The following is a 21384-nucleotide window of genomic DNA, read 5'->3' on the forward strand; positions in this document are numbered from 1 at the left end:
ATGGGCTCCTCTTGTGCTTGTACCGGAGGAAGACGGAGCATGCATCACTGAACACATATTTCTTAGGTTCCTACTAGGAGTCAGGTCCCAGCTAGTCTGTGGGGACAGCAGTGAAATAGATGTGGTTCCTGTCTTCCTGGAGTTCATGGTGGTAGGGGAGAGAGGGGGAGATGGAAATCACTGGCGTGGTGATATGGGAGTAAAGGATTTAGGGCTGGAGGGATCACAGACTAATACAGCCGACTCAAGCCCAGAGAAGGGAAGAGACAGAAGGGCAACACACCGCTTGCATGGAGCCATGGGGGCCAGTCCATACCTTTTCCACCGTATGCAGCTGCCGCACCCTGGCCTTCTCTGCTCAGCAGTGACCAAGAGCTGTGTGCCAAGATGGGAGCAGCTAGGGCACGTGAGGAGGCTTGGTGTGGCCATCCTGGGGTAGCCAGATCTCATCTCTCCTCCCTGAGATCGGAAATCTTAAGAAAGAAAAAAGGAGCTGGAAGCTGAGCAATCACAGGAACAGGGCTGAGTGGCGTTTGAGAATCCCAGCAGCCCCTTCGCTAATTAGAACAAAAGGGCCCCCACCTGGCCTCTTGAGTGTCTGGGAAGCCTGGGGTGATGCTGGCATGAGGGACTCCCGGGGTGGTAGAAAAGCATATTTTAAGGATCTGGGTCTGGCGTCTGTTCCAGACTAATGCCCACCTTCTTTCAAGGGTTAGATTGCTCAGTCCTCTCTTTTTCAAATCTTTCCTTGATTGTTGCAAACCAGAGGGCCCCCGCAGCTCTGGGTCTCCCTGGGCTTTTAGTTGGGGAGACACATATAACCCCATTTAGCCTTCTGGTCTTTTTTTTTTTTTTTTTTCTGAGAGGGGCAGAGCAGGGCTGTTAAGAGAAAGAAGGCTCTGGAAACGGGCAAAACCTGCCAGGCCTGGCTCTGCTGCATAGCAGCTGGTTCACTTCTCTTAAGTTTGCATTTCCTCAGCTATAAAATGGGGATGATGGTCCCACACTCAGGTCGTTGCCCGGAGGACCGAATGAGATCACGTCAAGCATGGAGGAAAGCATAAAGCCCCCCCATAACAGGCCACTGTGATTACCACGGTGTACAGTGGCTGTGGCCCCGTCTCCTCCCCACACCTGGGAGCCCCCCTGCCAGCAGGGGCAGCCTGCCGCGTCGGTCCCCCCATCGCCCAGAGGAGCCAGTGTTGGAAAGGGGGACAGGGGTCTCAGGGGACAACAGAGGGCTAGGGGCACTGGGAGTGCCGGCCTGTATCCTCCCTGCAGGTCTGGAGGCCAGGGGGGCTCCCGCTCCCCAAGGGGGCGTGTGGAGGGGTGGAGGGGGCGGTCAGGGCCTGGGCTGCAGGCCAGCCTCGGGGAGAACTCACTCCGGGGGACCTCGGGCAGCTCCCCTCCAGCCTTAGGCCTGAGTTTCCTCGCGCGCGTCAGATGAGCGTCCGGGTCTCCTCCCGGGGCCGCGGGGAGCAAGCTTTGCCGGATGCGGCTTTTGAGAACGTGGCCCTAGCGGCGGAGCTGCCGGGAGCTCGGCGGGCGGAGGGCAGCGCGGGGCTCAGAGATTGGCTGCGGGCGGGGCGGCGCGGGATTGGCCTGAGAGGCCCGGGCGAGCCTTTAAGAGGCGCGAGGGGGCGCGCCGGGGAGCGTGCGCCTCGCCCGCCCGCCGGGGTAGCAGCGCGCGGCCGAGCGGCGGCCACGACGGGAGCCCGGGCGGCGCGGAGGCCGGCGGAGCGGAGGAGCGACCCGGCGTCCCGGTCCCGGGCGGCGGGGCCCGCGGGTCATGGCCAAGGGAGAGGGCGCCGAGAGCGGCTCCGCGGCCGGGCTGCTGCCCACCGGCATCCTCCCAGCCGCCGAACGGCCGGCGCAGGTCAAGGTGAGCCCCCCGCGACCCCCGGGCGGAGGGCTGGGGGTGAGGGCGAGCCGAGGCGGGGACGTCTGGGGTACAGGCTCGGTTACGGGACGCCGGGGGCGGGCGGGGTGGGGGGCGGTGTCCTGGGGACGGGGGCTGATGCTGATGGAGGTTTGGGGGCCCCGCGCCCCCTTTTGCGCACCCCCTACCCGCCCCTCCGCCGGGCGGCCCAGCCAGAAGCTTCACGTGGTGTCCGGCTCTTTGAATCGTTTTTGCGTTCTTCCGTGATGAGTGGCTTAGGTTTGCTGCCCTGGAAGCCAGAAAGACCTCCGAGCCCCGGGGAAATCCCGTTAGTTCCCCAACTCGCAGCCCCTGCCTCCCCACCCCCACAGGCCCACGCTTGCGGCTCGGCTCTGCGGTGAGCCGTGAGCGCCGCTCAAGTTCATTCATAAGAACCGGAGCCACTTCCGAGGCGTTCCGAGGTGGGAGTGTGGGTGTTGGCGCTTGCGCGGGTACTTTGTGCCTCCTGACCTTAGACCCCGTCCCCAGCTCCCTTGGAACTCATGAAGGACCACACGAAGCCTGGCGGCTCCAGGGGGTGTGGGTCTCAGGCAGGAGAGAACTGCCTTTTCCTTTTGGTTTTATTAACTGATCCTTGCAAAGAGCCAGGGTGAGCAGTTAGGCTCCTACCTCATCTGAGTAATCTCCACTTTCCCTGGGCAACCTCAGTCTTCCTAGTGCCCCACTCAGATAGGGACCGGGCACCCAGAGGCCGCTCCTCCCCTCTCCAAGTTTCCCTAGGAGCTGGAGATGGGGGACAGCAAGAGGGAGGGTAGGACAGCTCCTGGGTTTGCCTGAAGCTCTGGCTGTCTACAGGGGCCACGGTGGCTCAGGGACAGATGAAGGAACAGCTGTGCCCGCAGCCAGCTGGGCTGGGCCCCTACAGCTCTCTAGAGTCCTCACCCAGTAGGCAGGTGGGTCCCGGCCTCTGAACTAGGGCGGGAGCAAGGGCTGGGCTTACGCCGCTCTTGGCAAGAGGATTTTCAGGTTGTGGCGGTTGGTGCTGGGTGGGGACTAGTCCACTGCTGGCGCATGCTCCCCCCTGCAACTTGACAGGAGCATGGCTGAGACCCTGGGGGGAGTCTTTTAGGGATGGTGGGCTGCTAAATTAACTCAGAATCTGGGAGTGGGGTGGCTTAGGGGCAACTTCCTCAGTATGGAAGTTTCCTAAGACAGAGAATACCTTTCTTTTCTTGTGGGAAGTGAGATCTCTGGGTGGGAACAGGGCAAGGCAGTCTTGTTCCTCCTGGCAGAGTTGGCTGGAGGGATGGTCCTGCCTTTAGAACATTCTAGGTTGGAAGCCAGGATCTTGGGTCTTTTTTCATCCTTTCCTCTTCTTCCCAGAAGGAACCGAAGAAGAAACAACAGTTGTCCATTTGTAACAAGCTTTGCTATGCAGTTGGAGGGGCCCCCTACCAGGTGACAGGCTGTGCCCTGGGGTTCTTCCTGCAGATCTACCTGTTGGATGTGGCTCAGGTAAGTTGGCTGAGCCTGCCAGGACTCCTCCACCATCCTGAGGTGGGAAGGACTAGGGACTTGGGGTAGGTTCATTCAGTTTTCCTCATCTGTGAAATGGGACTGGAACCCTTACTTTGCTGCCTCTCAGAGTCAGTAGTGGGTGAGAAATAAGAAGGCTTTGGAAAGTATCCAGCAGAGGAATCTGTCTGCCCCAGGAATCTTAGGTGGTGAGGTCAGGCAACTTCTCCTTGCCTGGCAGGAGCAACAGAGCCTGGAGGGGTAGGTGGTGGCGTGAGGGAGAATGGAGCCTGCTGGTGACACTGTTCTAAGAAGAGACTGGTACACCATGTCCCCATTTGGACAACAGTCAGATGGCCCAACTCAGGGGTTGCTAGATGTCACCAGGCTTAACTCACCTTCACCTAAGAAGCAGAAGCATAGCAGGGGGCAGAGGGGCCCCCCAGGGCTGGGCTCAGGCAAGGTGCACAGTACACGGGGTCTTTGACTAGGAGAGGTACTTAGGGTGAAGCAGGGCTCCTCTGTGTTTTGAGAAGCTTTGGCCAGAAGTCTAGCATCCTGAGAATTCATCTTGCTTGGATGGGAGAGAGGGAAGCTCCCCAGCCATGGATCTTAGGGCCACACGCCGCACTGGCTGGCTTTTCTGTGTAGCATCTGACTCTGCAAGCAAAGCACCTTAGTTGTATCCATTTCCAGGTGGGGAACGCTGAGCCGCAGCAACGGCAAGTAGCCTCATTCAAGCAGCTTGCTTTTGAGCAGATCCCACGGGCTGGGGTCCTAAATGGGGTACAAACACGAGGAAGCTGCAATCAAAGTGTAGAGCTGTTGTCAGGAGTGGGAGGGTAGGGAAAGTCAGATGGGGAAGCTACGGTGTGGGGAGGCCGCTAGCTTCCTGGCTTCCTGGGGCAAAAGCAGTAAGAGCTGTGATGGATATAAGGAAGAGTGTTCTCTTCCAGAGAAGCTGTCTCTTTGGGCCTAAAAGGTTTGTGGAGAAGGGGACAGTTTGAGTGGATAGTGACCGACCACTTTTTAAAAGCATCTAAAGATTCCTCTTTGCACAGCCAAGACAGACCTTAACCCGTAAGACAGGGATTTGAACTCCAGTCCTATAAGCTAGAGATCCTAACTCCCATTGTACAGATGGGGAAATTGAGGCCCACTGTGGTCACCCAGCATATGCCCATTCTGACAGCAGGTGGCTGGAGCTTGGGGCTGTGAGAGCGAAGCATGGAAAGGATTCTGGATTCATTCTAATGGGTGGGAGTGTTTTCAAGGGCAGTGGAAGGGAGGACATATGGGAGCAGATCTGGGAAAACTTCTGAGGCACACAGTGCTACTGACTGCTATCAGAGAACTGTTATTATCACTATTAACAGGCAAATGAGGATGCTTAAGGCCTGGGTGAGGGCAGCGCAGAGGCCCAAGGGCCTGGCTGAGACAGGGAGGGGGCCCCCTGCTTTTGCCTACCTTTGAGGGTTGAGATGAGTAGAAGGATGAAAGGGTCATCTTGTACCTGTTCCCCATTACAGGTGGAGCCTTTCTTTGCCTCCATCATCCTATTTGTGGGCCGAGCGTGGGATGCCTTCACGGACCCCCTGGTGGGCTTCTGCATTAGCAAATCTTCCTGGACCCGCCTGGGCCGCCTCATGCCCTGGTGAGTAGAAGAGACGCCTTCCAGATGGCAGAAGGCAGGGCTTCCAGCACGTCTACTAATTCTCGATTCTTCCATCTGGCTTGTCACGGACTGGGGGGTGAGAAGAAATGATGCAAAAACCAGTGTTGAAACCCTGGCTGAGGCCTCAGTTGCGCCAGGCCTGGGCACTGGGATGCCCTGCCAATTCATTCCCGGGCTGGCCAAACCACTCGCCCGAGCAGCCTCCCCTCCACCAGGCCCCATTGCTCCCCGAGGTCTGTTCCCTTCGGTGAAGCTGGCATTCTAACTTCTCCCGTTCAGTCATTTCCCATGGTGGCAGAGACAGTGCTGCATAGTGGTGGAGGGGTTGCCCTCTGCAGCCAGCCTGCCTCAGTCTCACCAGCCGCAGCTGTGCAACCTTGGGCAAGTCACTTAACATCTCTGAGCCTCAAGTTTCTTCATCTGCGAAATGGAGCTAATAATTATGCCTATCACATGGGTTTAAGGTGAGGATTACATTTTTTTTTTTGACACATAAAGGACTTAGAACAGTGCTTAGCATGTAGTAAGTAGTATGTAATCGGACGCTGTTTCAGAGTGGCTCCCGGTAGGACAGGGGCGGAGGGCAATGCCCAGAATGGGACAGCAGACCATAACCTCTGGCCCATCGGATGATGTAAACTACCCTTTCCCTTGATGCGGAGCCTCCGCTCCCTCTGCAGCCTCAGGCTATAGGGCAAGGTGGGGGGAGGTCGCACCACAGAAGAGACAGCCAAGGGAGACGCAGGAGCAGGCTGACAGGCTGGAACTCTGGTTCCCTCCAGGACATCCTGCTTGCTGGGGGGAGGGGGTGGACATGCCCCTTTCATCTCCAGCCCATCCAGGCTCAAGTGGGCGCCTTCCTGCCCCAGGGGTGCCCATACCTGGTCTCCGGCCTTCAAAGCTCTTCCCACAGCCCCCCTCTACCCCCACAACTTCCTTTCCCACGAGGCCCCCCTCCCACCACAATCCCGCCAGCTTCTGGCTAAGGCCCAAAGTGGGGCCTTTGATCCAGGCTTCACTGCAGGGGGGGCGGTGGGAAGGTGGCGGGCGGGGCATGGGGGGGTGTGGTGACAGGAAGGCAGGGAAGCCTGCCTTACCTGGCCAGGCTGCCCAGGTAGGAGCCAGCGGCAAGTCTCTGGCCAGGGCCTGAGGCCCTGGCAGCCGGTGGGAGGTGGGGCCAGGCTGCCACATCTCCTCATGAGGCCCAGCCAATGGGAGGCGGCTACCCTAGACAGCCCCTTGCGGTGGCGGCCGCCGCCGGGTTACTTCCAGTCACATTCAGTTTCTCAGCCCAGAGGAGAGAAGGAGTGACGAAGGCTGAGGCTGAAGGCTGACGGAAGGAGCCCTTGTTCTCTGAGGAGACACGTGGAGTCAAGAGGGAGGAGGAGGGCGGGGAGGGAGAGCGGAGGCCCTCCCCGTGGAAAGTAGGGTCTGAGGGCCTCATGCTAGGCAGGTGTGGCAGCCAGCTTGGTGCAGCTGCTGGGGGCCCTCCAGGCTGGTTTTGGACTTTGCAACAATGTCTGTGTGCATGTCCTCACCTGTCTGGGTGGTAAGTCCCACTGGTACCTCCTGACTGGTACCTCTACCCCGGTGTCTGAGTGCACGCTGGGTCTCCCGTGGATGGAGGGGCTGCCGTGTAGGGTGTGGGGCCTCCTGCCTGCACATGCCACAATAAGGGCCTAGGTCCCTCAGGCCTGGGACCCGGCACCTTCTTTGAGCATAGGAAGAGGCTGGGCCTCTCAGGGTTTATCAGCCCCCATGGCCCGCTCTCCTTCCAGGCCTCAAAGCAGCCTCTGCCCCCAGCGAGCATTTAAATCTACGCTTCAGACCAGGAAGACTTTGACAGACACTTTCCCTGGAGTTCCCAAAGCCACCTGGCGAGAGGCAGGGTGTCCCCAGGCTCCCGTGGGCAGGCAGGCGGGGATGGCGCAGGGCTGGGCCTGAGGTCTGATTCCCTGGCTGTGGACCTGTGCTCTCTTGCTGAGCTTTCCTGGCGCGATCATCACAGCAAGTACTTACTGTGTCCCAAGCACTGTTCTACACTTTAATATCAACTCAAAAGTATTTCCACTCTAGGAAATAGAACCAGAGTCCTTCCAGCGGCCAGTAAGGCCTTCCATGACCTGGTACCCTGTGTCCTCCAACCCCGGGCCCTAATCCCATCTCCTATGCTCACTCCACTCCAGCCCCAGTGGCCTCCCTGCTACTCCTCAGACCTGCCTGAGCACCTCTGTGCTGACTCTTCTTGCGCGGCACACTTCGGCTTCAGACAACTGCAAGGCCAACTGTCTCCTCTCAGTCAAGTCTTGGCACAGATGTCGGCTCCTCAGTGAGAGCTCCCCCGTCTACCCTGTTATCAATTGTAGCCTCATACTCCTAATCCCCTTGAGCCTGCTTTCTTTTCTCTGCAGCCCTTAATCACCTTCTAATGTGTTCAAGAACTTTAAAAAAAAATTGTGGTAAAACATACATAACATAAATTTTGCCATTTCAACCATTTTTTTAAAAAAGATGCTTTTGTTTATTTGAGAGAGAGTGCAGGGGAGGGACAGAGGGAGAGGCTGAGCACAGAGCCTGTTGCAGGGGCTCCATCCCAGGATCCTGAGATCATGACCTGAACCGAAATCAAGAATCGGCCACTTAACCAACTGAGCCACCCAGGCACCCTGCCATTTTTTGTAACCTTTTTTTTTAAGATTTTATTTTTATTTATGTGTGTGAGAGAGAGAGAGTACGAGTGAGGCAAGTGAGAGGTAGAGAGAGAGGGAGACCAACGCAGGGCTCCATCCCAGGATGGACAGAGATCTTGACCTGAGCCAAAGGCAGACACTCAACCGACTGAGCCACCCAGGCGCTCCGATCATTTTTAACTTACTATTTAGTCATTGAGTATATTCTCATTGTTGTGCAGCCATCACCACCATCCATCTCCACACCTTCTTCATCTTCCCAAACTGAAACTCTGTACCTGGAAAAAATACCTCCCCACACCTCCTTCCACACAGTGCCTGGAAACCACCATTCTACTCTCGGTTTCTGAATTCAACTGCTGTAGGTATCCTGTAGGTGGGATCATGTAACACTGGTCCCTCCATGACTGGCTTATTTCACTTAGCGTAATGCCTCAAGGTTCATCTGTGTTGTAAAATGTGTCAGCCTTTCATTCCTTTTTAAGGCTGAACCATTTATAGATAAATTTTTAGTTATGTCTATTTTTCATTTGCCAACTAGAATATGAGTTCCACTGGAGCGATAACTTCTGTCTGTTTCATTCACTGATCCATCCTGAGTCATAAGAATATCTTAAGAATAGTGCTTAGCACATAGTCAGCACTTGAATATTTCTTGAGTACATATTGAATATAATTAGGTGCTATTACTATTCTCTCACTCTGTTTTAAGAATCTTATTTATTTATTTGGGAGAAAGAGAAAGGGAGAGGGAGAGCACAGAGGGAGAAGCCGGCTCCCCATTGAGCAGGGAGCCCAATGTAGGGCTCGATCCCAGGACCAATCACAACCTGAGCTGAAGACAGATACCTAGGTGACTGAGCCACCCAGGCACCCCTACTATTACCCCCCCCTTTTAAGTTGTATTTATTTATTCATGAGAGATACACAGAGAGAGGCAGAGACAAGGGAAGAGGGAGAAGCAGGCTCCCTGAGGGAAGCCTGATGCAGGACTTGATCCCAGGACCCCGGGACCAAGCCCTGAGCCAAAGGCAGACGCTCAACCACGGAGCCACCCAGGTGTCCCCCTACTATTCTCTATTTATAGATGAGAAAATGAGCCTCAGAGAAGTTAAATAACTTGCTCAAGACCAAGTTATCTATAGTTATTGGTAGAGCCAGAATTGGATTCCTGAAGTATGGCTCCAAAGGCCTTTCTTTTAGCCACTACTCTCTGCTGCCTTTTTATGCTGATGACCTGAAGTCAGTCCAACCTGACGTCTAACCATGTTTGCAATGGTGTGAGATGCACCAGTGGGAAGGCAGACATTCACCCTCCCTTATGTGATTTCATTAGGCCTGGTCCTTCACCTGGAGTTGGCCTCTGCTACCCATGTGTGTGCCCACGGTGTGTGTGTGTGTGTGTGTGTGTGTGTGTGTGTACGCACATATAAGAATACCAGTGTTGGGGTTGCTCCTGCTTCCTGCCTCCCTGCCCTGCCACCTGAGGTTTAGCTGTCATCCTCCAGTCCCCCAGCCCATAGGAAGCTCCTGCCCATGGAGCCCTCTCCATGGGGGCAGACATAGGCAAGACTCAGCATCTGACCTCATGCTCCATGCTCAGGATTTCGGTCCAGGGGCCCTGTTTCTGTCTGGGCTCCAGGCTTGGCCATCAGCCTCCACCCAGAGACCCTGGGGTGGGTGTATTGGAGTGGAGGGTGGGGGGAGGAATCTCCTTCCTTGGCAGGCACCCTGTGGGAATACAGAGCAGTCCAGGCTGACCCCAGATCCTGGGGTTTGGCCTCCAGCCCCCACTCAGACCCTCCCTTTCCCCAGGATCATCTTCTCCACACCCCTGGCCATCATTGCTTACTTCCTCATCTGGTTCGTGCCTGATTTCCCACGGGGCCAGGCGCTGTGGTACCTGCTTTTCTACTGCCTGTTTGAAACACTAGTCACGGTGAGTGTGGGCCCCTCCCCTGGGTGCCAGTGGGGAGGCATGAGGGTGGTCCCAGGGCCTATAGGGTTGGTGTAGGAAGCCACATGGGCTTGTCCATCATCTGACTGGCTGAGGGCCTCTCTTCCATGCCAGTGTTTCCACGTTCCCTACTCAGCTCTCACGATGTTCATCAGCACAGAGCAGAGTGAGCGGGATTCCGCTACTGCATATCGTAAGTCTCCCTCCAGTCCCGCTGGCCCCTCCGCCAGGGACCCTGACCTTCCTGCCACATTTCTTCCCTTGCTGGGAGTGGGTTTGAAGCCATCTCAAATATAACTTGACCCCTTTATCACTCTGGTGAGAACAGGGAGGCGCAGGGATGCCAGAGGTCAGGCCAAGGTGCTGGGTGCCCCACCATGTACCACCACCATGTACCTACCCTCCTGGAGTGGCTCCCATCACCGGGGGCCACACCTGGGTATCTGTCCACCCGACCTTCCTCCCTGGAGGCCTACAAGCCACGAAGCCCCTCCAAAGGACCTCTTTACTGTTCAGGGATGACTGTGGAGGTGCTGGGCACAGTGTTGGGCACAGCGATCCAGGGGCAAATCGTGGGCCAAGCAGACACGCCTTGCCTCCAGGACCCCAGTGACTCTGCACTGGCCATGGAAGGTGCCAATCACACACAGAGCACCACATCACTCAAAGAAACGGTGAGGCCCTTGGTTGTGTGGGGATTTGGGGAGATGAGGCACAGAGGGATGGTTTGTCATCATCCTCAACCTCGTAAATGTTTATTTAATGTTGGGCAGTTGATCTACAAACTATTAATACACCCACTTTCCAGATGAGGAACCTGTAGCATAGAAAGTCTAAATAATTTGGCCAGGGTCATAAAACTAGTTATTTACAGAACCCAGATTTGGGGGAATTTGAGTGGTGGCCTCTCACACTCCACAGCCTGGCTTCTTAACATTCTGTTCCTCTGGACTTTGCCGTCGGAACAGCAGCCAGCCCAGGATGATTCTCCCGTTTCATGGGTGGAGACAGTGAGGCTCCAGAGAAGGGACTGGCCTGTGGAACTGCTGAGAGCTGGGATGAGATCACGCTGACTGTCTGTCACCTTTATCCTCTTTGTAGCAAAATGCATACCTGCTGGCGGCAGGGGTCATTGCCTCCATCTATGTCATCTGTGCTGTCATCCTAACCCTGGGTGTGCGGGAGCAGAGAGGTGAGGGGCCCCTGGGGAGTGGTGTAGGCCCTAGCACCGCATGCCTTTTCCCTCTGCCTGGGCCTCAGGCTTTGAGAGGGGCCTCTGCTCCTTCCTCACTGTCCCCTCTGGCCTCTAGAACCCTATGAGACTCAGCAGGCTGAGCCGATGTCCTTTTTTCGGGGCCTGCGGCTGGTCATGAGCCATGGCCCATACGTCAAGCTTATTGCTGGCTTCCTCTTCACCTCCCTGGCTTTTATGGTGAGTGGGGGGGGGGGGGGGGCTCCGACATGCTCAGCCTGAGAGTAGGGCGGGTACAAGAGGGGTGGGCTAAAACATGGACTCAGGATGTGACAACACCTGAGGGACAGATGGAACGGGGTTGGGGTGAGCAGAGGTCCCAGGAGCATGGGGAAACATGGGCACTGACATCACGTCTTTCCTTGCATTTCCTTCCCCCCTACCCTGCCCGTCTCCCAGCTGGTGGAGGGGAACTTCGCCTTGTTTTGCACCTACACCTTGGGCTTCCGAAATGAATTCCAGAATCTGCTCCTGGCCATCATGGTGTGTGTGGGGCCCTGAGGGTGGGTAGGCAGCCTGGGCTTCCAGATGGTTCTTTGGATAGTCAGAGGATGCTTCCCAGACTGGCTAAGGTGAGGAGGGAGGAGTCTCAGAATCACTGGTTGGATCTGACCTCCAATTGCTTAGGCAAGACTGAAAGATATTCCAGTAGGAAACATAGCAAAAGCTAAGGCATGGAGGCCAGGAACTTAGAGATTTTGTGCTCGGTCGTGCTCAGAGAAAGTAGGAGAAGCAACTGGAACTAGCTCTCAGCTCCTCTGGGGAGCCATCAAAGGTGACACTGCCTAGATGGTGTCATCTGGCGGCTCTCAGGCAAGGCTAGGGGTTTCTTTGAGGGCCTGGGAAGGGCAGCAGTGGTTCATGACTAATCCCGTTCCCTCACCCCACTGTGTATCCACAGCTCTCAGCCACATTCACCATTCCCATCTGGCAGTGGTTTCTAACCCGATTTGGCAAGAAGACGGCTGTATACGTTGGGATCTCAGTGAGTGGGGCTGAAGGGGTACGGCCCCGGCTGGGTTGCCTATCGCTGGTGGGCGTCTCCAGGCTGACTCATCTCCCGTACCCACCCCTTCCACTAGTCAGCAGTGCCATTTCTCATCTTGGTGGCCTTCATGGAGAGTAACCTGATTGTCACCTATGTGGTAGCTGTGGCAGCTGGCATCAGTGTAGCAGCGGCCTTCTTACTACCCTGGTGAGTATATAGGCCCACCTGGCTGTGTTCCCCAGCCCGCTCCCTCCTCCCTACTTCTGAAGCTCCTTGCAGGGAATTCTGCACAGGCTTCTCCTGCAGACCATTCTGTGGGTCCGTGTTGGGGGCAGGATAGGTCTTTCCTGTACGGTTCTACAGGTTGTGAACTGTGCAAAAAGACCTGATTAATCAAGGTTTGACATGGGGGGCTTAAGTCTGGTCTGTGCTCTGTTCACCAAGCTGCAAACCTAGAGTGGGGCTCCACCTCGGAGGAAGCGGCCTTCTTATTACCATGAAGTTGCCATGTCTTCACAGAGCTGTGCACCCTGGGGCTACAGAGTCCCAGAGGGCTACCTCTTCTAACTGACACAGAGATGCCACACAGGCTAGAGGGGGCCCCGGGGTGGGGGTGGGGGGTCCTCATGGCTGCCACCACTCTGCAGGTCCATGCTGCCTGATGTCATTGACGACTTCCACTTGAAGCAGCCCCAGTCTCACGGCACTGAGCCCATCTTCTTCTCCTTCTATGTCTTCTTCACCAAGTTTGCCTCTGGAGTCTCACTGGGCATCTCCACCCTGAGTCTTGAGTGAGTGGGGCAGGGGGTCCTGGGGCAGTGCGGGGCAGGGCAAGCCCCGGTTGCCCTGCCCTCACCACTCCCCTGACCACTGGGTCCCACAGCTTCGCCGGGTACCAGACCCGTGGCTGCTCACAGCCGGCACGTGTCAAGTTCACCCTGAAGTTGCTGGTGACCATAGCTCCCATAGTCCTCATCCTGCTAGGCCTGCTGCTCTTCAAGCTGTACCCCATTGACGAGGAGAAGCGGCGGCAGAACAAGAAGGCCCTGCAGGCTCTGAGGTGAGAGCGGGGAGACAGAGGAGGGGGCTCGCTCTGTCCAGCCTAAGCCCTCCACTCCTGCCTCTTGGGGCCAAGTCCTGGCTTACCTCCTGCACACCTTCCCTCGAGGGCCCCTCCTCACTCCCCTGCCCACTGCTGATCCATGGTAATGGCAGCTGACCTCTCTCAGATACTCAGCTGCATGCCAGGCAGTGTGCTGGGTGGTCTTACATTTATTCATTCAACAAACACTTACTGGAAACCTACTATGTGCCAGGCACTGCTCCAGTGAGACCAACAGAATCCCTGCCCTCATGGAATTTACATTTTGGGGAATGTGCACTCACGTTCTCTTACAGTCCTTCCACAACCCGAGGTGTCAGGAGGGTCCTACAATTCCCACTCTGCAGATAAAGAAATCGAGCCTTAGCCCGGAAGAGTGACTGGCCCAGCTGATAGGGAGGAGAACTGGGCTTTGAGCCCTGGCATTGTCACTCCAGAGCCTGTACTCTTCACAGCTCTCTTGGCATGCAGGACCTCAGGTGTGGCCTGAGTCTGCCTTTCTGGAGAACGGGAGGTACGGTGAAGTGAATCATGCCAGACCATCAGCCAGCCCAGGTCAAAGCGTAGTCTTGGGGCTTGTGGTGCAGACAGACCAACTGGCAGTTTCTGAGTTGAGAGAGGGAGTGAGCAAACTGAATACATCCTATAGGTTAGACTCCCCTGACAGCCGGCTAAGACTGTTGGGCCAGGGTCCTGTGAGGAACAAGGCAGCAGGAGACAGGGGAGGGGTAAGGATGCTTTTTCCAACCCATCTCCTCTGGTTCTTGCAGGGAAGAGGCCAGCAGCTCCGGCTGCTCTGACACAGACTCTACAGAGCTGGCCAGCATCCTCTAGGGCCTGCTGTGTTGCCCGAAGCCACCACCCACAGGGTCTGTACCAGACCACAGGAGAAATCAGGGCCTGCTTGCCTGTTTGCTGAATAGCTGGTCTTCAGGTGCCAGAAAGGGAGCCAAAGACTCCAGAGTAAGTGGCCCAGGATACCTCCTGTGCCTACCATGGGGAGGGCTGTTCATACAGCCACCTGCCTCATGTCTGCCTGCCCACGTGGCCAAGCCCAGGGGCTGCTACTGTGAATATGCCAATGACTGATGGGGCCTAGCCCAGAACACTAATGTAGAAACGTTTTATACAGAGACTAATTAATAACTTAATGACCATGTACATAGCAATGTGTGTGTATGTATGTGTCTGTGAGCTATTAATGTTATTAATTTTCATAAAAGCTGAAAACCAGAGGTGCTTGCTTCTGTCTTTGCCCTGAGAACCCTGTGTGCCAAGACAGGAACAGTAAGCGGCAGGTGCCCTGGGGAGCAAGAGTGTGTCTGGAGGCGTGATAAGAGCATCAGCTAACATTTACTAAACACCTATCTGTATCAGGCACAGTGCGGAGGCTTTATAGTTCCCTCTGCTAGTGTTCAAATTTAATCATTGAAACCATCTTGGTCTGTCAGGACTACTCCACTTTTTTTTTTTTTTTTAATTCTTCTTATTTTTTTAAGGAGGCTCCACACCTAGCACAGGGCTTGAACTCATGACCCTGAGATCAAGACCTGAGCTGAAATCATGAGTTGGGTGATCAACCCACTGAGCCCCTCCCCTCCACCCCAGGCGCCCCAGGACTATTCCACTTTAAAGTTGAGGAAACCGAGCTCCAGTGTAGAGGGGGACCTGGCTAAGGTCGCACGGCTAAGAGCTGCCGAACTGGAATCCCCACCCCAGGTCTGTGACACTCCACCCTTCTGCTCCCCTGAATCTGAGTGACCCACTGACTGGCAGATGGCCGCTCTGCCCAGGCCTGCGTGCTGTGTTTCCTGGCCCGTGCATGCTCGAGCGTGTGGAGCTGGCACATCCTCTATGTGACTGGGGCTGGGTGAGGTCCTAGAGACCTGTGATTCTTTGCCCACAGCTGTTAATGATGGTGTTGGAAGCTGAGAATGTACCTGGCTGGGTGGGTGGGTGTGGGTTGAGGAGGGAGTCTTGCCACTGGTGTGCTGGTGAAAACCCACCGCTGGTGGGGAGGAGGTTGCTGGGGAAGACCTTTGTGTATAGCACTTGTCCATCTGCATGGTGTAATTGCTTCCACTATAGCCAATTTCAAGTTACCAGTGGTTGTACTCGGGCCAAATTCCTGAAAATTTGACAGTTGGCTCTCACAAGCTGGTAGGAGCTTACCCCGGCACATTACTGGGTCTCACACACTTAGGCCAAGCTCCAAATATTGGGAAAGCAAAGCTGGCAGGATCAGGGGCTATGGGTCCAACTTCCCTATTTTACCTGGATAAATGGAGGGCAGAGAAGTGCATAGACTATTCAGGCGTGGTTTTTACTCTGGGTATAGGGCTCCATTTTCGCTCTAAAGTTCTACCAAAGTACTTTCATAAATTTATCAAGTGTCACTAACAGGCACTAGGTTATAGGCATAATTCCCCTATGAGGTAAGTACATCATCATATCTGTTTCACAGATAAAGAAACTGAGGCACAGAAAAGGAACTTGTCCAAGGTCATCAGGCAGTAAGCGGAGGAGCTGATGTTTGAACCTGAGCTGTCTGGCTACAGGACCGGTGGTCTTACCCACTACTTTAGGCCATTATGTGAACCAGTAGTCTGTCACCACCAAGCCAGGTTCTGTTGCCTTTACGGCTGCCATCTCAGGGTCAGGCTGCCTGGGCTGGGCAGGAGCCCTGGACTCTGGGCTGGCCTTTGTAGCTGGAACACTCAGGAGCTCAGATAATGTTTGCAGAGGCCCACTCTTACCTCCCCCTCCCTCTACTCCAATAACCATGCAATCCTGTCTTTAAAAAATAAAAATTTTAAATTTCCTAAGCCACTCAGTCTTGCTTCTTTCCCATCCCTATAGTCACTTACTAGGTCTCTCACCGGATGATCATACCAGCATCCTTGCTGGTCTCTATCTCTGATTTGATCTCCTGACATTCCTCTGCAAACTCTCCAAGATAACCAAAGTAGCCCTATTTAGAAACCCTTCGATGAGTCCCCATTACCTTCAGGAGGAAGTCTCAGACCCCTGCCAATCTCCCTATTCCCACAGGTCACCTGCCCAGCCCTGGAATATACCTCTGGCCCCTGGTCCATCTGGCAGACACTGCTCCAATATGCCTTGTTTCCAGAATGCCTCTCTAAAGCCATTCCTGCCTCTGTGTTCTTTGGGGATAGCTCTTGAGAGGCCATGCTTCCTCCACTGTAGTTTCCTATACTGAGCCCAGGGCCAGGCACAGTGGGCTGAGATAGGGTGGGGCTCATGCTGTGGAGTTTTTAAACATGAGCTAGAACAAGAAGGCTTTGTGAGCCACTCCCAACTGGCACTAACCCACCATGAAGCTTCTCTCTCCTCAGTTTCCCCCAACTGTACAATGGGGATTTGTAATGGAACACCCTCTCTTCAGTTTCATACTCACAGAAAATTGTTCTCCTCAAAGATCCCCTGCCTATTTCTGGGGGGAAGATATGGTAGGGGATGGGATGGGTAGGAAAACAACCTGGGATCCCAGAAACTCCTTGGGTTGCTGGTGACTCCATGTGCCTTCTGGGCAGCTCATACCTATTCCTCCTTTGGGAGAAGAGCCATCCTGACCTCCTCTATGCTTGAATCCAGCATTACTACAAAAACCCCGCCTCCCTCTTGATTCTGACCTGCTGTCCCCAGCCGCCAATCGCACCCTCCACCGGGACTCCTGCTAAGGAACAGGTGTGGCTTTGGCTCCACCTGCTGGAAGAAGGGAGCAATACCTTTCAACGTTGCAAAGAAGGAACTCCCGACCTGTCATTGACTCTAGGAGGTTGGCTATCCACTTGGGAAACAAATATTTTTTTTTTTTAATTTTTATTTATTTATGATAGTCACAGAGAGAGAGAGAGGCAGAGACACAGGCAGAGGGAGAAGCAGGCTCCATGCTCCGGGAGCCCGATGTGGGATTCGATCCCCGGTCTCCAGGATCACGCCCTGGGCCAAAGGCAGGCGCCAAACCGCTGCGCCACCCAGGGATCCCGGGAAACAAATATTTGTATTGGGCCTTCTCTATGTCATGTACTAGCTAGGCTCTGAGGATAGAGGGGTGGATAAAATAGAACTTACATGCTCAGTGAGGACCAACGACAAATATATGGGCAAATAAATAAGATAGTTTGGGATTGTAATAAGCACCATGAAAGAAGCAGGGTGATAATGTGGAGAATTGGTGTGGAGACTATTTTTTTAAAAAGATTTTAATTTATCATTTTTTAAAGATTGTATTTATTTATTTATTCGAGAGAGAAGAATGAGAGAGGGAGAGCACGAAAGGGAGGAGTCTCAGAGGGAGAAGGGCTCCATCCTGGAACTCCCGGATCATGACCTGAGTTGAAGGCAGACACTCAACTGACTGAGCTACCCAGATGCCCCTAAAGATTTTTTTTTATTTCGTTTATTTATTTTTAAAGATTTTATTTATTTATTCATGAGAGGCACAGAGAGAGAGGCAGAGACACAAGCAGAGGGAGAAGCAGGTTCCATGCAGGGAGCCGGATGTGGGACTCCATCCCAGGACTCCGGGATCACACTCAACCGCTGAGCCACCCAGGGACATTCAACCACTCCTTGTGTGGAGCCTGCTTCTCCCTCTGCCTGTGTCTCTGCCTCTCTCTCTCTCTGTCTGTCATGAATAAATAAATAAAATCTTTAAAATAAATAAATAAATAAACAAACAAACTCTGTACCCAACATAGGGCTTGAATTTATAATCCCAAGATCCAGAGTCACATGCTCTACCAACTGAGCCAGGCACCCCTGTGGAAACTATTTTAAATTGAGTGCTCAGGAAATAATATTCTGAAAAAATGCCTTTTGACTTGAATCACAAAGGAGGAGAATTAGCAGATTCAAAGAGCTTGGGGGGAAATACTGTAGATAGAGGAATCAGCTAGTACAAAGACTCCAGGTTAGGAAAGAGCTTCATGTATTTGGAATATTGAAAGGAACAATGTGTAGCGAATGAGCGGGCAGGTGGTATGGGGTGAGTTTGGAGAGGTCTACAGGAACTAAACCATCCAGGGCCCTGTAGTAGCCCACAGTAAAAGTTTGAGTTTTATTTTGAGAAAAGCCAAAAAGCCAATTGACAAGTTTTAAGTAGGGAAGCCATATGATAGATCAAGAGTTTAGAAAGACCATATCATCTGCTTTGTGGAGAAAAGACTGAAGAAAGTGAAAGTGGAAACAGGGTGACTAACATAGTGGGTGTTCTCAAAACATTTCTTTCTTTCTCCTTCCTTACTACCTTCCTACCCTCCCTCCCTCCCTTCATTTTCTTTTTCTTTCTCTTTCTTTCTTTTTTCCTTTCTTCATTTCTTTCTTTCTCTTGAGAGAGAACACATGCATGTGTGTGCATGTGTGTGCATGTGTGCACGCAGGGGAGGGACAGAGGGAGAGGGAGAAGAGAAGCAGACTTCCTGCCGACCACAGAGCCTGATCCAGTGACCCTGAGATCACGATCTGAGCTGAAATCAAGAGTCTAACACTCAACTGACTGAGCCACCCAGGCACCTCTCTTCTAATGTTTCTAGGCAATGAAAAGTACCAGATGGGTAAGTGGCAGTGGAAATGGAAAGAATATGGATTTGACAGCTGGCTGGCCTGGATAATAGAGAGAAGGAAGGAGGGAGAAGGAGAGAAAAAGGGAAGGGAGAGGAGGAGACGGAAATGAAAGTGATGCCGAGATTTCTAACTTAGAAAACAGTGGTACCTCAACTCAGTAGCACAGGGAGCAGGGGAGGAGGAGCAAGCTAGAGGGAAAGAACAATTCATTTGTTACCTGTTGGTATCATTTTTACATATATAAAGCACTTAGAAATTCCATTAAGTCAAGAACAAGAATACACACTTTCTCCAATATCATTATATAACCTTTATTTGGAGGTATTAGCTGATGGAATTAGATAAGAAAAAGAAATAAGGGGCAGCCCGGGTGGCTCAGTGGTTTAGCTCCTGCCTTTGGCCCAGGGCGTGATCCTGGAGACCCAGGATTGAGTCCCACATTGGGCTCCCTGTGCGGAGCCTGCTTCTCCCTCTGCCTGTGTCTCTGCCCCTCTCTCTCTTTCTGTGTCTCTCATGAATAAATAAATAAAATCTTTTAAAAATAATAAAAATAAAATAGCTAAAAGTATGTAAAATTTAAAATTCTCTTTCTTAATCATACTAGTCACACTTAAGTCCTTAATAGCTACATCTGATTAGTGGCTACTGTATTAGTGTTGTTATAGAACAAGTAGATCATTACAGAAAGTTCTATTGTTCAGTACTGAGTTAGAAGGTATGGTGAAAGAGAAGACCACATTTACAAGAGCAACAAAATACCTATGAATGAAGAGGAAAGAAATAATTCTTTGTCAAACCACATGAATTAGTTTGTGGTCATGAGCCCCCTGTCTGGACCTCTCGGTATTACAGGAATAGCCAAAGTAACATCTCTGCAAATCTTCCCCGACTCTTCTGAGTCAGAGTTTCCTCCAGTCTCCCGGGGGGAAAAATATAGTTGATCTTCACTATTTGAAGATTCTGTATCTGCAAATTTTCCTACTTGCTAAAATTTATTTTTAACTCCAGGGAGGGAGGCAGGACAGGGAGGGGGGAAGAAAGAAGTAGTATGCCAGAGGAGGCAGAGAGTGAGGGAAAGTTTAGGTCTGGGTGTTTTGAATTAGATTCAGACCTTCCCCTTTTCCTTCAGGGCAGATGGGCAGAGCTGAGTGTGCCTCACATCTCCAGGGCAATCAAGGAAGTCCCTGATTGCTGTGGCCTAAGGCCCTTTCCGGGGTGAGGCCCAAGCCCTAAAGAGGCCAAGCCCAGAATGAACTCTGATTGCTCATCATCCATGAAATTGCCTTCTGTCTGGCAGAGATCCTGCTGAAACTGGCCTAGAGGGGGTAGACTGGGCACCCACCTCTGGGTGATCTAACAGTGGGCTGGATGGCTTGTGGGGGAGGCTGGAATGTCCTGCAGGTGACCTAGGGCCAATGAAGCAGGGAGGGGGCAGGACTATCTGCTTTAACAGTAGTTTAAGAGATGGGGAATGAGACCTAGAATCTCTCTGACTCTTGTTTCCCACTATAGTCACAGCAGTCTCTCACGAGTACCTTCCCCTTTAGGACTCCCATGTAGCCTCAAATGAGGTCTATACTGGGGATGGGAGGGGAATTGCCTAGCCTGGCCCCCAGGCTCAGAGATGGCAAAGGAGTTGCACAAGGTCACATAGCCAGCCAGAAGCAGAAGCAAGATGGACTTATTAGAAGGGGTGGAAATTTTACTCTATCCTTTGGGGTTCTTCTGGCTGGTCTAAGAATTAAATTGACATGAGAGATTAACAGGAGAAAAACAAATATAATTCATACTTATGGGATCTCATAGAAATATGAATCTCAGAGAATTGACCAAAGCAGGCAGCTTTTATACCTTTTAGACAAAGAAACATAAACCTGTGAAGAATTGGCAAGACAAAGAAAACTTATGTTTGGGAGCTTCAGTTAGTAAGGAATTCTAAACAGAATTTGGGCTGGGTAGTAAAATAGTAAAAGTAACAAGGTGTGTTTATATAGGCTGTGGCCCTGAATTCCCATGTCTGGTGATAAGAATGTTTCTTTACTTCCTGGTAATCTTTCACATAAGAGATTTATTTCCTGCCCTTATGAGTACAAAGGAGGGTCAGAGTGTCCTTTTTGCACTGACTGTTTCTTAAATAAATTTAATTCAAAATAATCAGTATGCCAAAGTAGCATATTTTGGGGCAGGCCTGCTCAGAGTTATTTTTGTTTTCCCACCAAATTGTCAGTTTCTTGAGGACCAACACTTAAAAAAAAAAAAGATTTAATTTATTTGAGAGAGAGAGAGAAAGCGTGCTTGCAAGTGGAAGGAAGGGCAAAGGGAGAGGGAAAAGAATTTCGAACAGACCCCACTGAGCATGGAATCCTCAGTTGTGTTCAATCTCACAACCCTGAGACCATGACCTGAGCTGAAACTAAGAGCTGGGCACTTAACTGACTGTACCACCAAGGTGCCCTAACAACCAATATTCTTGCTCTGTGTCCTTGCCTGCCGTTCCATTTCCAACAGGGCCCAGACTCCAGAGCTAGTTCCCCAGCAGTCTAGGGCTGCCAGCAAACAGGCTAGGTCATCTCTAATAACAGTAGGGGCAATTCAGTGTGTGGGAGGAGCTGTTCCACTCATTGCTATTTCTTAAAGGGGCCCAGCAACAGAGGCCACAAGAGACCTAGGTTGTCTAATCCAACCCCCACCTGTTGGATGCCCTCTACAATATCCCTGCCTTGTGGCTGGCTGGCAG

The 21384-nt window shown here is 52.8% G+C and overlaps 2 protein-coding genes across 8 annotated transcripts in view; one reads left to right on the top strand and one right to left on the bottom strand.

Annotated features, from left to right (window-relative positions):
- MYCL (MYCL proto-oncogene, bHLH transcription factor) overlaps positions 1-21384 on the bottom strand; it is a 101652-nt gene that overhangs the window by 34574 nt on the left and 45694 nt on the right. The window contains exons 2-4 of one of the 6 annotated variants that reach the window (XM_041738901.1): positions 4908-5138; positions 3793-4171; positions 317-473 (exon numbers count right to left, since the gene is read on the bottom strand). The gene's annotated coding sequence lies outside the window, so the exon portion shown is untranslated. Of the gene's footprint in view, positions 1-316; positions 474-1382; positions 1536-3792; positions 4198-4861; positions 5139-21384 lie in introns of those variants that run through there. The other 5 variants (XM_041738902.1, XM_041738899.1, XM_041738900.1 and 2 more) reach the window with 5 other exon arrangements.
- Positions 1649-14291, top strand: MFSD2A (major facilitator superfamily domain containing 2A). 2 transcript variants are annotated; one of them, XM_041738888.1, is made up of 14 exons: positions 1649-1882; positions 3263-3394; positions 4924-5048; positions 9575-9698; positions 9831-9909; positions 10233-10390; positions 10818-10908; positions 11027-11148; positions 11368-11451; positions 11870-11953; positions 12051-12163; positions 12604-12747; positions 12840-13016; positions 13829-14291. In XM_041738888.1, exons 1-14 carry the CDS (start codon positions 1790-1792, stop codon positions 13890-13892), a joined length of 1590 nt encoding a protein of 529 aa, XP_041594822.1. In that variant the 5' UTR covers positions 1649-1789; the 3' UTR covers positions 13893-14291. The 2 variants fall into 2 exon arrangements, with proteins under 2 accessions (XP_041594822.1, XP_041594823.1); XM_041738889.1 differs by having other exon boundaries at positions 3266-3394.

The sequence above is a fragment of the Vulpes lagopus genome, chromosome 23 (genome assembly GCF_018345385.1).
Source record: "Vulpes lagopus strain Blue_001 chromosome 23, ASM1834538v1, whole genome shotgun sequence".
Classification (NCBI taxonomy): domain Eukaryota; kingdom Metazoa; phylum Chordata; class Mammalia; order Carnivora; family Canidae; genus Vulpes; species Vulpes lagopus.

Bases quoted from the DNA above. Each gene is read 5' to 3' on its own strand.
- MFSD2A (XM_041738888.1), top strand. From the start codon at position 1,790: ATGGCCAAGGGAGAGGGCGCCGAGAGCGGCTCCGCGGCCGGGCTGCTG. The intron at 11,954-12,050 runs GTGAGTGGGGCT...CCCTTCCACTAG, and splicing joins CTGTATACGTTGGGATCTCA to TCAGCAGTGCCATTTCTCAT. The intron at 13,017-13,828 runs GTGAGAGCGGGG...TGGTTCTTGCAG, and splicing joins AAGGCCCTGCAGGCTCTGAG to GGAAGAGGCCAGCAGCTCCG.